Source organism: Canis lupus, chromosome 32 (genome assembly GCF_048164855.1).
Source record: "Canis lupus baileyi chromosome 32, mCanLup2.hap1, whole genome shotgun sequence".
NCBI lineage: Eukaryota > Metazoa > Chordata > Mammalia > Carnivora > Canidae > Canis > Canis lupus.
The window spans coordinates 20,799,376-20,812,095 of record NC_132869.1 but is presented as its reverse complement, the minus strand read 5'-3'; the positions used below and the strand labels follow the sequence as shown (position 1 = coordinate 20,812,095).

At 41.0% G+C, this 12,720-nt stretch overlaps 1 protein-coding gene across 5 annotated transcripts in view; it reads right to left on the bottom strand.

Moving 5' to 3' along the window:
- Positions 1-887: 887 nt before the first annotated feature.
- The window catches only part of SCG3 (secretogranin III), a 97,424-nt gene continuing 85,591 nt past the window's right edge, over positions 888-12,720 (bottom strand). For 3 of the 5 annotated variants that reach the window (XM_072808516.1, XM_072808519.1, XM_072808518.1), the window contains 2 exons: positions 5,899-5,979; positions 888-1,472 (listed from right to left, as the gene is read on the bottom strand). In XM_072808516.1, coding sequence (XP_072664617.1) covers positions 1,354-1,472; positions 5,899-5,979 — 200 coding nt within the window. In that variant the 3' untranslated portion in view covers positions 888-1,353. Of the gene's footprint in view, positions 1,473-3,283; positions 3,428-5,898; positions 5,980-12,720 lie in introns of those variants that run through there. The other 2 variants (XM_072808517.1, XM_072808515.1) reach the window with 2 other exon arrangements.

Genomic DNA, 12,720 nt, shown 5'->3' with positions numbered 1-12,720 from the left:
GCAAAGATAGTTTGGGCAGAGGTGTGTTTAGTTCCTCTTGCTGCTCACCAGGGAGTACTGGCTTCTCTAGAACATACTGAGTTTAGTTTTTGTGGGTGTCAAGCTTTGGTTTTTGTTTATTTTTACAACTCTAGAGAGGATGGGGAGGAAGAGCAATGGTTTCCTACTTGTGAGAAATAGCCTCTTACATTACAAGTTCCCCAGCCCTCACCAAAAAGTAGATGCCAAGTAGGGGCATTCGAGACAAGTATCAGAAGGTCATTTGAAGCCATGAAAGCTAATACTCAAAGCATTATATAATTTTTAAGATTCTCAACTGAAATTTAGAAAAATATGTTATTACTTTATACTGAATAATGCATTTTCAAAGCATTCTTTGGTTTGGAACCATTGCCCATTAACATTTTGGGAGGACCCTGGGCCACTGTATGTTGTTTCCAGAGCTGTGTTTGTGATGGCAGCTGAAGAGGAGTTGCAGGGACCTGTAAGTTCATTAACATTTTCCTCCCGGAAAGCTCATTTCCCAGCTTGGTCCACAAAGAAGGGAATGACTGTTTTCTTTACTTCTGTTCTACTACTGGGCCCTCTTGCTCTCTGTTGAGAAACCTTGGCCTGGATTAAATTCAGTTTAGATAACTCAGATCTGCATACATACATAGTTTTACTTTGCTTTTGTAGTGTTAATGAACTCATTTTTCTTCTTGGAGAGCACATAGTCTTCTCCACTAAAAATCTCCATGTCTGAAAATTCAAGAGTGGGGAGATATTGTTAGTGAATCTGGCCAATCCTATGCTTATCTTTCAGGTTCCTTTTTGCACCACTGGGCCTGATAACCAGTAGGAACAGCCAAAAAAAACCAAAGAGTTATCCTTTAAGCTAGAGAGGCTTTGAGGAAATGTTAATTTATTTTAACTCCCAAAAGGGAACTGGTAGTGGAAACATCTTGTAACAGACATATTCTATGAGGTGCTTTGGTACCCAGCATGCCTTGAAAACAGAACCTCCTAATTCCTGAGGAGGTGCCTATGGGTGTGACACAGTGGGAAGAAGCGACAGTTTCAAGTTCTGTCCATTACAGGTTTTCCAAAGCAATATATCTCTGGTTATAAAATGTAAATCTATAAGGAAATAAGGATTCTATATACAAAATCTTAGCTTACATACGACTTTACTTTTCAGACAGTTTTTATGGCAAGAAAGCTATGTTTAACCACTTCTAAAAGGTTAACTACTGCAATTTCATCACTTTCTAATAATCCTTGGGTAAAATAACTTCAATCACAAAATTAGAAGAAGTGTTATAAGCTATGTTTTCTGAAACAGTCTAAAGACTCCTGGATCTTTTGCCATTTTTACAGGCTGCTGTAAATACGCTTGATGGCATTGGCTTCTTCTTTATCAAGGATGCCTTTCTCCACATAAGCATCAGCTTGTTGGTTGATGAAGTCCCTCATCTTTGAGAGGTCATAATCTGGAAAATATCATTAGAGTATCATGAGCAGAGATCAGGAAAGAGACATCCCATTATAATGATGACCATTAACTAAGAAGCTTTTTATGCAACAACGCCAACTACCATTCCATCCCCATCTTTCACATTGGATAACATATTAAGTCTTGGCATTTGTTCAGTCTTTACAATTTAAAATCATGTTTATATGTATTATATTATCTCATTTGCTGTCCATCATCACACCTGCAAGGTGTTCAGGTGGGGAAGTGTTCCTCATTTGACCATAGAGGAAATAGGCTCACAGACCAGGGCTGTGCAAACTTAATATTAATACCAATCCTCTGGGGGCTCTTGCAGATTGGTATTCAGTAGGTCTGAGGTGGAATTCCAGATTTTGCATGTTAAATAAGCTCCCAGGAGATGCTGATGCTACTGGACCAGGAATCACATTGGGGTAATAAGATCTTAAAGCTTAAGTGTTGAGGATCACATGGTTAGTAAGAGTTACAAACAGAACCAGGTGTTTCAATTTTCTGCAAATGTTATACAGGTTAAGTGACTGTTGATATAACCCACTTTTTTTTTCAAATTAAGAATTACCATGATTTTTCACACTATCTGATTTATATGCATGGAGAAAAAAATATATGTATGTATAGAGGTTTTTTTTTTTTTTTTTTTTTTTTTTTTTTTAAAGAGAAGCCTCTTTACAGCTCTTCTGTCCTTCTTAAACAAAAAAAACCTGTGCAAACCATCAAACCACCCATCAAAAACAAAGTGATCCCCCAGTAAGGAGGATGCCTGTGGCATGTTTCTGAAGGCTTAAAGAAAACCCACATCCTCTCTTGATGCTTATTGTCATAAAAAATGGAAAATACAGAAACATGGAAATAAAACTTAAATCATCTGAATTGTATTAATCATATAAATAGCCACAGTTGGTTTTTTGTTCTACTTTTTCACTTTTCAAATATATCTCAACCCAGAATTGAGATCACAGTAAATATACAATCTTATTAACGAGCTCCTTTCACTTCACCCAGTGAGCATCAATATTCTTCAGCAACACCACTTTTAATGGCTACATACAATGCATCCTCTGGATGTACCAGAATTTATGAAGCACGTCTCTTGGGGTTAGACATGTGGGTCTTCCACACCATGGCGTACTTGGGGAGACCTCCCTGCCCAGATTTTGAGTTGCCCGGAGCTGAGTTTCCTTGAGAACAACACTGTTCGCCTTGGCTATAGCAGCCCCTGGGACAGAGCCCTGCCTTCTATCAGGTTGTGAAGGAGGAAAAAAAAAAAAAAGGAGAGAGAGGGGAGCAAAAGCCCAGAGCACCCCAGGAAAGGAAAACTCTAAAGAACATCTCTGTAAGTGCCAGGTGTTTATCATATCAAGTGAGTGGAGGCTTAGAGAAAGCCTGTTTCCTCCCCACCAAGAAAGGCATCTGCTGCCTTTTTAGGGCTTGGGCGTTAAGATTCAAGAGATAACTGTCAGCCCTGGGCACTTTACCACCATCATCTGACTCGCTCTTCATGAAACTCCATGAGGTAAGTGAGCATTAGTAACCCCATTTCAGGCATGAAGAAACGGGCCAGACGAGGTTAAGTCACTTGCTTGGGTCATGGCCGAGTCAGGCTCTGATCCCACGTCTGTTTGTGGGACAGTCACTGCTTTGGCCATTCTACGGCCTTGAAGCAGTGAACATGAAGCAACTATCAGGTGTAGAAGAAATGCGCAGTAAAATGCTCGCGGTTTTTGTTGTTGCTGTTCTTTTTCAGTTCCCTTACTGTCAGGACAAAACAATATATTTGTGTGCTCCTCACAAGCTTCCTGACCGGCTCAAGGGGTACAAAGAGGTGCATCTTGAGTATCACTGGTTCCAATTACTACTGGCCCTCCCGAGTTGGTTGCAGGGTCAACATCTTTAGTGGGACGCGGGGCAGCCCAGGGGCAGATGTGAAGAGGTCTGGGTGATATGAAAGACAAACAGGAAAATACTTAGCTTTCTTTTGAAATGGAAAAACTGCATCATTAAGACATGGCTATCACTATGTCTTCTTTTTTTTTTTTTTTTTAAAGCACAGATCTTATTTTTAAGGGTGCATAAAGTTTTATTCTCCTCCTCTGCCTATCACATGGCCTTCCTTTTCCTGGATCTGGGAAGGAGACGCCGGTCACTCAGACCCCTGCCCGGCAAAGGGCATCGCAGAGGTTAGGGAAGGTCAGAACTAATAGAGCTAATGGACGCCCCTTCACACAGCTGCAGCCACTGCCGCCCCAGGAACTAGATCCCCACCCACTTCACGAGATGACCGAGGTCAAGCAGAGCACATATGAAGCCAATGGAGGAAAAGCTCTCTGCTTCTGCCTTCAGGAGGGTACCCTGGATGTCACCCTCACTTCCTAGAGGCAGAGGGGAGCATCGCACGCAACACCGTCTTTCAGAAATTTGCTCACAGCGCCTACAAGATGCAAGCGCTAGGGTATCCGTGCTTCCCCAGTTGGTCACTTCTGGAAGTGGAAGATTAGATCACAGGGTGTTGTGGGTTATGACCAGGAGTCTGGTTCATGTGAATCAGCAAAAGAAAGAACATAAGTACTCCAAATTGTTGGGCCATAAAATTAACACTGGCTTCAGAATGTATTTTGGTGCCTACTGTATTAGATTGATCCTAAGATCAACATCTTTTTGATTTGAGAGTCTTCAGTCACTGATGGCACCTTATAATTTTTCTTCCTTAGTGGTATATGCAACAATGGTGTATTTTTCAGTCAACGACAGGCTTGATGAAATATGGTTTCTGTGAATTTTAGTGGAACTGACAGCCTGGAAATTCACACCATTTTGAACCACATTAAATAAAATATGTGTGGAGAGCTGATAATTCTTTCCATCTCACTCCATTTAACAAGATCTCAGGCTGAAGAGGGGCTAAACAGATCCCCTTCTCCCACTGTGCTCTGTCTCTCAGTGGTTCTCAAATTTGGCTACACAATGGAATCATGGGGAAGGGGAGTTAAAAATACTGATGCCTGCGTCCTTCCTCTTTCTGCTATAGTGGTCCTGAGATGCCACCTGGGGACCAGGAGCTTGAGGAGCTCCGCAGGTGATCTGAATGCACATTCAAGTTTGAAAACGCGGCTCATCTCATTTTAAAAGCATCACTTGGCAACTGCTCAGCCAAACACCGGGGAGTCTTACTGACTCCTCTCTCCCCACGTTCTTCTCAAGTTTCTCCTTTCTTTATTCCTCTGCCTTGGTTTAAGCCCCATCATTTCTGCTCCAGATCCTTGCCTCCAATCTCTGTCCAATCCTCTGGAGTCCTATTTCTTCAATCTGTAACCATATTGCTACGAGATAAATTTCTTAGTTCTTAACCTAATTAAGCCCTAATTTGGGCTCTTCTGACTAAAACTTACCTCCTTCTCAGGGTGCACAAGCTCCTTCCAGATCTGGCTGCCACCCACCTCCCCAGCTCTGGCTGTAGGTCCTCCCCACAAACACCCAGTGTTCCTGGGAAACCGAGTGGCTCCGGTTCCCAGAACGCGTGACTCCCTTTCGTTCCGTTATGTCTTGGCACCCAGTGTTCCCTATGCCTTCATCTCTTGTCACTTAGCTTTACAGCAAAGGCTTTTCTGCAGACCTTTCTCCAAGTGCTGGCCATCCCTGCAAAGAGATGGGCCCTCACATTTGTACTACTACATCTGTCTGTGATGGCAGTGAGCAGGGCCACCGGTAGCTCCAGTGATGCTGGGAGCTCCTTGGTGGGCCACAGAGGGCAGGCGGAGACTGCATCTGACATTTCTACATCTCTGGTACTCAGAGCAGAACCGAGTCTCATTCTGTGCTTTCGGGAAGTGACAGCCTTTATGATTGCAGAGTGCATCTCATGTGTGGTCAGAAAATGCCTTTGTTTAAAATACTCTAAGGGCACCTGACATTCAGTCAGTTAAGCATGTGGCTCTTGATCTCAGCTCAGGTCATGATTTCAGGGTTATGAGATCGAGCCCCATGTTGGGCTCCATGCTGGGCATGCAATCTGCTTAAGATTCTCTCTCTCCCTGCCCCTCTGCCCCTCCTCTCAGCTTGCACGTGCGCACACACACTAAATAAATAATATTTAAAAAATAAAATACTCCAAGGAAAGTCCAAAGTGTTAATTATTGAACGTGGTTGATGAACACATGGGGATTCGTTATGCCATTCTCTCTACTTTTGACATTTTTTACAATAAAATGCTAAAGAAAAGGTCTTTGCTTGAGAGCCTGCTTTGAAAAATAAGGAAATGGAAATTTTATTCCTGCATCTGCATTCCTGAATCTTTTGGGGCCCTGACAGGAGACTTTAGCCCAATTTGATTGTGAGAAACTTTATTTAACAAGAATCCCTGACAAATGGGGTGAAATTGGTAATTTACAACCATATTAAATCCTTACCTTCTTTATTTCCTTTTTTGTTATGTTTCTTCAACCATTCAATATTTTTTCTGATGGCTTCCAAATAGGCTTCGGTTTTCCCTGGAAAAGGGAAGAGAACCCATATCAAACACTCATAAACTATCACTGCATTTCTTTTGAAAGACCACACTCTTGTTCGGAACCATAAACACTGACCTTGTGGAGCATTTGTGAAGTGGTGTCCCTAATGAAGTGGGGTGCATATTTGTGTGCGTGGTGGGGAGGAATGTCGAGGAGAATGGGTAGGGATAGGATTCCAGGAGATAGGACCAGGCTCATGCCAAGGAGCCATTACACACACTCACATACACACACATGCGCGGTCTGAGGTCCTAGCAGAGAAGAGTTTTGATTCCGTTCACTGGATGCGTGGATGTCTTCAATTCTCAGACTGCATCATTTCTGGTTCAGAATGGTTCTTCAAAACTGAAGAGTATTCTCAGGTCAAGAATTAAATCGGAGTGGCAGATACTGCAAAGCCTCCATCAGCAATTAAATGATGTTAAATATGTCTCAGTCTGTGGCTTTGTATTGGCCCTTATATAAGTCTCCTGCCCAATCTGGTAGGGAGCATGGAAAAACTCAGGTGAAGCGGTGACCTGGGCCTCCTTTCAAGGTTTGGATGCGAACCTTAGAACTCACTCTAGTGGACGCCTGGGTGGCTCAGCGTTGAGTGTCTGTCTTCGGCTCAGGGTGTGATCCCTGGGTCCTGGGATCAAGTCCTGCATCAGGCTCCCCACAAGGAGCCTGCTTCTCCCTCTGCCTAGGTCTCTGCCTCTCTGTGTCTCTCATGAGTAAATAAATAAAATCTTTTTAAAAGAGAAAGAACTCACTCTAGTAAATTTCCCCTGAATATAAACACTGTCCCATGGGCCTCAGGTGCAGCGAGAGAAAACTAGTCGGCACTGAAGTGCCTGCTTCATGATGCCCTTTATATACACTGGGGTCTGCAAGTGGGTATTATCAACCACTTAGAGATGAGGAAACTAGCACTCAGAGAGGCCAAGTGACTTGGCTGAGGCCACACAGGAAATAACCAAAGTAGAATTTAGACTCTGGTCTTACCAGGTTTCTGCTACCTACACTATCCGAAAGAAAAGCTCTGTCTTTAGACATGGATACTGACGTGCCCTAGTCTTTTTCAAAGAAAGCAACCACACCTGAAACCAGGTGAGGTCTCTAGTACTCAGAAGGTCTGTACCAACGGACCAGGTGGTCTGGAGGATACCAGATGGCCCGAGAAAAGCCTTCAAAGTCCAAGAGCTCTGCAAGAAGCAATGGCTACCAAAGTTCAGTGGTGACTATGGATTCTGTGCCCCCTTTGAGCCCTGTTACCTCTGGTGTACTGCCCAGACTTACTGAGTTACCTGTACTGTGTGCTTAGGATGTGCCAAGGGGTGTGCTTTGCGCTCCAAAATGCGGTTATCTCTTTTACTCTTCACAACAACTTCTTAGGGCAATCTCGTTTCATCCCCACTTTACAGATGAAGAAACCAAGGTGAAGAGAGACAAAGTAATATGCTGAAGATCATATGGCTAGCAATTTGGGGAGCTAGGCTTGAGCCCGGGTGCATCTGACTACAGACCGTGAACAGTAACACTGCCTTTGGTGTTCCAGTTACTGGAACTGGTGTTCCGGTTTCCACTACAGCATTTACCTAAGTGATCTCCTGAGTGAGCATCTTTCTTCCTCATCTTATAAGCCCATACTTGTACCTCACCACTGGGGCTCCATGTTATCTGGACCCCAAAAAAGCACAGAGAAGCTCTTGTGCAAAAGCAGTGAATGGAGAAGGGAAGAGATCCACGATTTTCAGCTCCTATTCACTGCAACCACCTGTATAGAAAAAGTCTTTATTTCAGTGCTTTGTTTTTAAGAATGTTGGAGCATGTGAAAGACCAAGTCCTCCTGGCTGATGTTATAACATTACAGTGAATATACTGAAATTCATTGTCTGTTGCCTGTTTGTTGAGAAGGTCAGTTGGATTTGTTAACATAAAAACAGTGTTCTCTATTTCAAATTAACTCAGATAGAAACGGCATTTTGAACAAAGAAAGAAATCTTAGTGTAGACTATTTCTAAAGAATGCAGCTTCATTTTTTTTTAGTTTAAATCAAATTAGTAGCTCTTATAGGACTAACAAATAGATAATTTGTCATTAGCACACTAATTAGGGCTTCTGAAACTTTTAAGAATGTTTGAAAATGGTCTTGTTATTTTATTTAAATGTTAGGCATTTGCCCCACAATCTTATTTATGATATATTATCATGTGGAAAGCTTAGTCAAGAAAAGGAAAACCTGGGTCACCTGGGTAGTTTAGTCAGTTAAGCATCTGCCCTCAGCTCAGGTCATGATCTCAGGGTCCTAGGATTCAACCCCACATTGGGCTCCCTGCTCAGCAAGGAGTCTGCTTCTGCTATTTCCTCTACCCCTTTACTGTGCTCATGCTCTCTCTCTCAAATAAATAAACATTTTTTAAAAAGTATTCAACATATGGAGAAATAAAAATTATTAAGAAAAAGGAAAACCTGAACTTAGCCTCTGTATAAATACTGTGTTAAAAGTCTGAATTATAAGAGCACCTTGGTGGCTCAGTCGGTTAAGTGTCTGACTCTTGGTTTTGGCTCATGTCAAGATCTCAAGGTTGTGAGATTGAGCCTTGCATTGGGCTCTGTGCTTGGCAGGGAGTCTGCTTAAGATTCATTCTCCCTCTCTGTTCCTGCCCCTGCTCCCTCTCTGTTCCTCACCTAATGATGGACAGAATTGGTAGATAAATACCCAGTTTCCTTTTGCTTCAGGAACATTCCATACAGCCTCCCAGAGATCCCCAGTGGGACTGAGCCCCAACTGTCCACAACTGACGCCCACTTGTGAGTCCACCTTATATGAGCTTCTTTCCTCTCCCTGTCTCATGTACCTCTTCCCCCCAGTGGTGCTTCCTGGGGTCATCTTCAGTCAAACTTGACCTCAAATCCTTCTCTCGGCATCTGCTTCAGAAGGAACCCAACCTAAGGCAATTTTAAATGGGGGACTTGGCATCATCTTGTTGGGTTGCTTTTTGCTCAGGAACCAATTTCCTGAATGTTAAATTTTAGGGACACCTGGGTGGCTTGGTTGGTTAACCATTTGCTCTTGGCTTAGGGTATGATCACAGGGTCCTGAAATTGAGTCCTGCATCAGGCTCCCTGCTGAGCGAGGAGCCTGCCTTTCCCTTTACCTCTCCCTCTGTGCCTCCTCCAGCTCATGTGCTCTCTCTGTCTCTCTCTCAAATAAATAAATAAAATATTTTTAAAAATGTTAAATTTTAAAAAGTATGAAATGCATGAAACTAATTTCATTCACTATATTGATATTACCAACCCATAACAGAATGAGTTTACTGCAGCTTATAGGAATCTATACAGCAATCCATAAAAAAAAAAAATACTGTCTTGTAGATCATAACAACATATGACTAGGATAGTTTCTCTAGTTTATTTATTGTTTAGGATTTATTTATTTATGAGAGAGTGAATGAGTGTTGGGGGAGAGGAAGAGGTGAGAGAGAATCCTCAAGCAGACTCTGCAATGAACTCCGAGCAGCACTCCATCCCACAACCCTGAGATCATGACCTGAACCCAAACCAAGAGTCAGATGCTCAACCGACTGTGCCACCCAGATGCCCAGTTTTTCTAATTTAAAATACCCTCATCCCCCTCATCCCCCTCTTTTGCTTTTTTATCCATTGTACTTATCACTTTCTACCAAATCATATAATTTATGTGAGCTTATTGTCTTCCTCCCTTAGAAATATTTGTTAGCTGATAAAGCCTGACATGTAGTCTACCGATAAGTATTTGTCAAATAAGTGAATGGGTAAAGGCTTCTTAGATAGAAGCCAAATTGTAATCAGAAGGATACAATTTTTTAAAAGTATAAATGGTATAGATTTATTTTTTTAACCAAAAAAATGAATTATTTGAAAAACTTGAAGTTTAATGAATTCTGAATGGATAGTTATAACAGACACAATTTAAAATACCTACAAATAGGCTAGACATACTATATCCATATACCATTTAATCTTCATAGACCTCTATGAAATTAGCATTATTATTCTCATTTGACTCATGAGAGAACTGACACTTGGAGAGGTTAAGTGACACATCCAAGGGGACACAGCTGAGTAAAAATCAGAGCCTGGTCTTGAACCAGAATGAATCCAGAGCCTCTACTGCGTGTAGCTGGGTAAAATCCACCTTTTAGACTAGAAATGATTTAGTGCCCGTTGTTGTTAACAAGCTGGCCAACAAGGCAGTAGTTATCAATCTTGGCTGCACACTAGAATCACTTAGAGAAGATTTTAAAAAATTCTATGCCAAGGTTACGGTTCATACCAATTAAATTAGACTATCGAGAGCTGAGGCCAAGCATCGTTAAAAAAAAAAAATGGTCTTGAGGGGATTCACATGTGGGGGGAATTTGGGGAATCACTGCCACCAGCACTGAGACCTCCATACATTTACCAGAGTACTGGTGACAAGGTGAATAAAGTCAGGTGTCACTCTGCTATTGGAGAGAAGCAGCTGGTTCCTGTTTACATTTTCTCTTCTCAGGAGCTATAAAGCAAATCTTTTATTTACACAGTGTGCAGTAAAAGCCGATGAGAGTCCACTTTGGAAAGCTGGACTATTTTTTTCAAATGTATTTGAGTTTCCTTTGGAAAAAAATAGCTCATGGTTGAGGTAATATGGCACAAGCTTTAAAACATATGCTGAAGCAGATGGGAAGAGAGCCAGAATCAAGACACAGCCCTGCTTTTCTGGCTGTTCTGGTTTTCAGCAGTGAAAAATACCCTTTCTTATACATCAATGGCCCTGTGATATATACTAACCTGATCTGTTCCCCCAGCCCTGTATAAAAACAACAACAAACTTGTAGAAATCAATAGAATTAACCTATTGAATACTGAACATACTAAAGATAATAGATCTTAAGAGTGTTTATAAAAATTAAGTTTGCTACCCTTAAAATTCTGTAAAGATTACATGATTACAGTTTTGAACTGCATAAAACAAAGTAAGTGATAATGGTATCACAGATGCCAACATGGGCCTCACAGACATTCAATTCAAGAATTCCTGTACAATGATGGCATTTTACTAGCCCCAAAGAAAAGCTCAGATGAGTACTGGATAGGAGTCAAGGGAAAAGGGTTCATGGCCTGGCTCTGCCACTCTTTGGCTAGATCTTGGGTGAGTCACTTCATCTTCTGAGTCTTGGTTTATTTATTTACAATTTAGGAGTAAATTCAAAAAAGAAGATTTATGGTTTCTATGGAAAGAAATTCTCCTTTGCTATCCTTGAAAAACCTATGTTGATGGTAGGTCTCCTGTGCCTGCCCTTAGCTCCTGGCACACTTGCTGACTCACAGGGGAGACTGGACTTACTATTTTTGGACATTCTTAGCAGAATGCCTTGGGCTTGAATACAGGCACAGATTTTCTCCTCTTACGTTGCTTTAAAAATAACAGCATCCACAAGTGTTAGCCAATTTATTAATTAAAGAGGCTACCTTCTCTTTTCTGGTTTCTGTAAGGAAGATAGGGGAATGGTAGGCTATTTCGGTGAAAGATGTCTTAAAGATCAGTTTTTTCACCTATTTCCATTATCTGGCCACAAACTTGACAAAGGACACCTTTGGAATGAGTTTATGGATATGATAATGCTTATCTTATCCCTTGGATGGTTTAAAAAAAAAAAAAGGTTTTTTTTTTCAGTGACTCATAGAGCAGGAGTGAATGAGTAAACATCAAATTGGCAAATAGAGCTGCACTGAGATAATGGAATAAAGTTTTCAAGTACATTTCTTTAGTCTCCAGAGAGCAATTTACTTGAAAACTTAGGCAATTTTATAAATACTGTTGAAATTAGAATAAATTTGACTTCATTGGCATATCCCTGAATATAGGAATAACTACTGAATCATTCAAATGATTGTACCAATGAGAAATCAGTATTTTAAAAGATTATTCTTAATGTGAATACCTGTAGAATCAAAGAGTTTAAATAGTCTAACTCAATTATATTCAAAAGTGGATATACCACTTTTCATCGTTGGTAATTATATTTTTTTACATTAAACCTAAAAAGAGAGCCATGGAAACATGCTCTGTAAGTTGAAGGGTGATATAAATTTAAGGTATTATTGTTATTCCTATTCCCATTATTATTCCTATTCTTCACAGGATCCAGCATATGCTTGGCATGGTTAATAAATATTTGCTGAGGTTTGATGGGGCCATCGCCCCACATCACCAGACCAAAACAAATTTTTTATAGATACTCATGACAGTGTGCTCTGCTTATAATTACTTTTTTAAGTGGTTTTAGCTGGACTATTACCTCATTCCTTGCTCTGCCCTGTAATGTCTTCCAACTTTCTCTCTGTTCTACATACTCCTAACTCATCAATCAGGAAGATATGTGCACATGTATGTAGCTTGTGTTATACTTGCCTACATATGGGTTAAGAACCATTCTCAAATTATTTCAAAGCTTGCTTGGGTCCTCAGAGGTAAGAATTAATTCTTATGTTACTTGTATAGGTCTACTTCCTGAGCACAGTGCCAGGCATGCTATCAGGATAGATGTTTATTTATAATTGAATACATGTCTCAGGAAACCCAGTAAGCCCTGTTTTTACCCAAATGGATTCTTTTATTTTTCTGTCCAGAGACAATATGTGTTGTCTCAGTGGGTTTTATAATAGAGAAACAAAACAGCCTCTGAAAAAGTACAGCAAAGCAATTGTCAA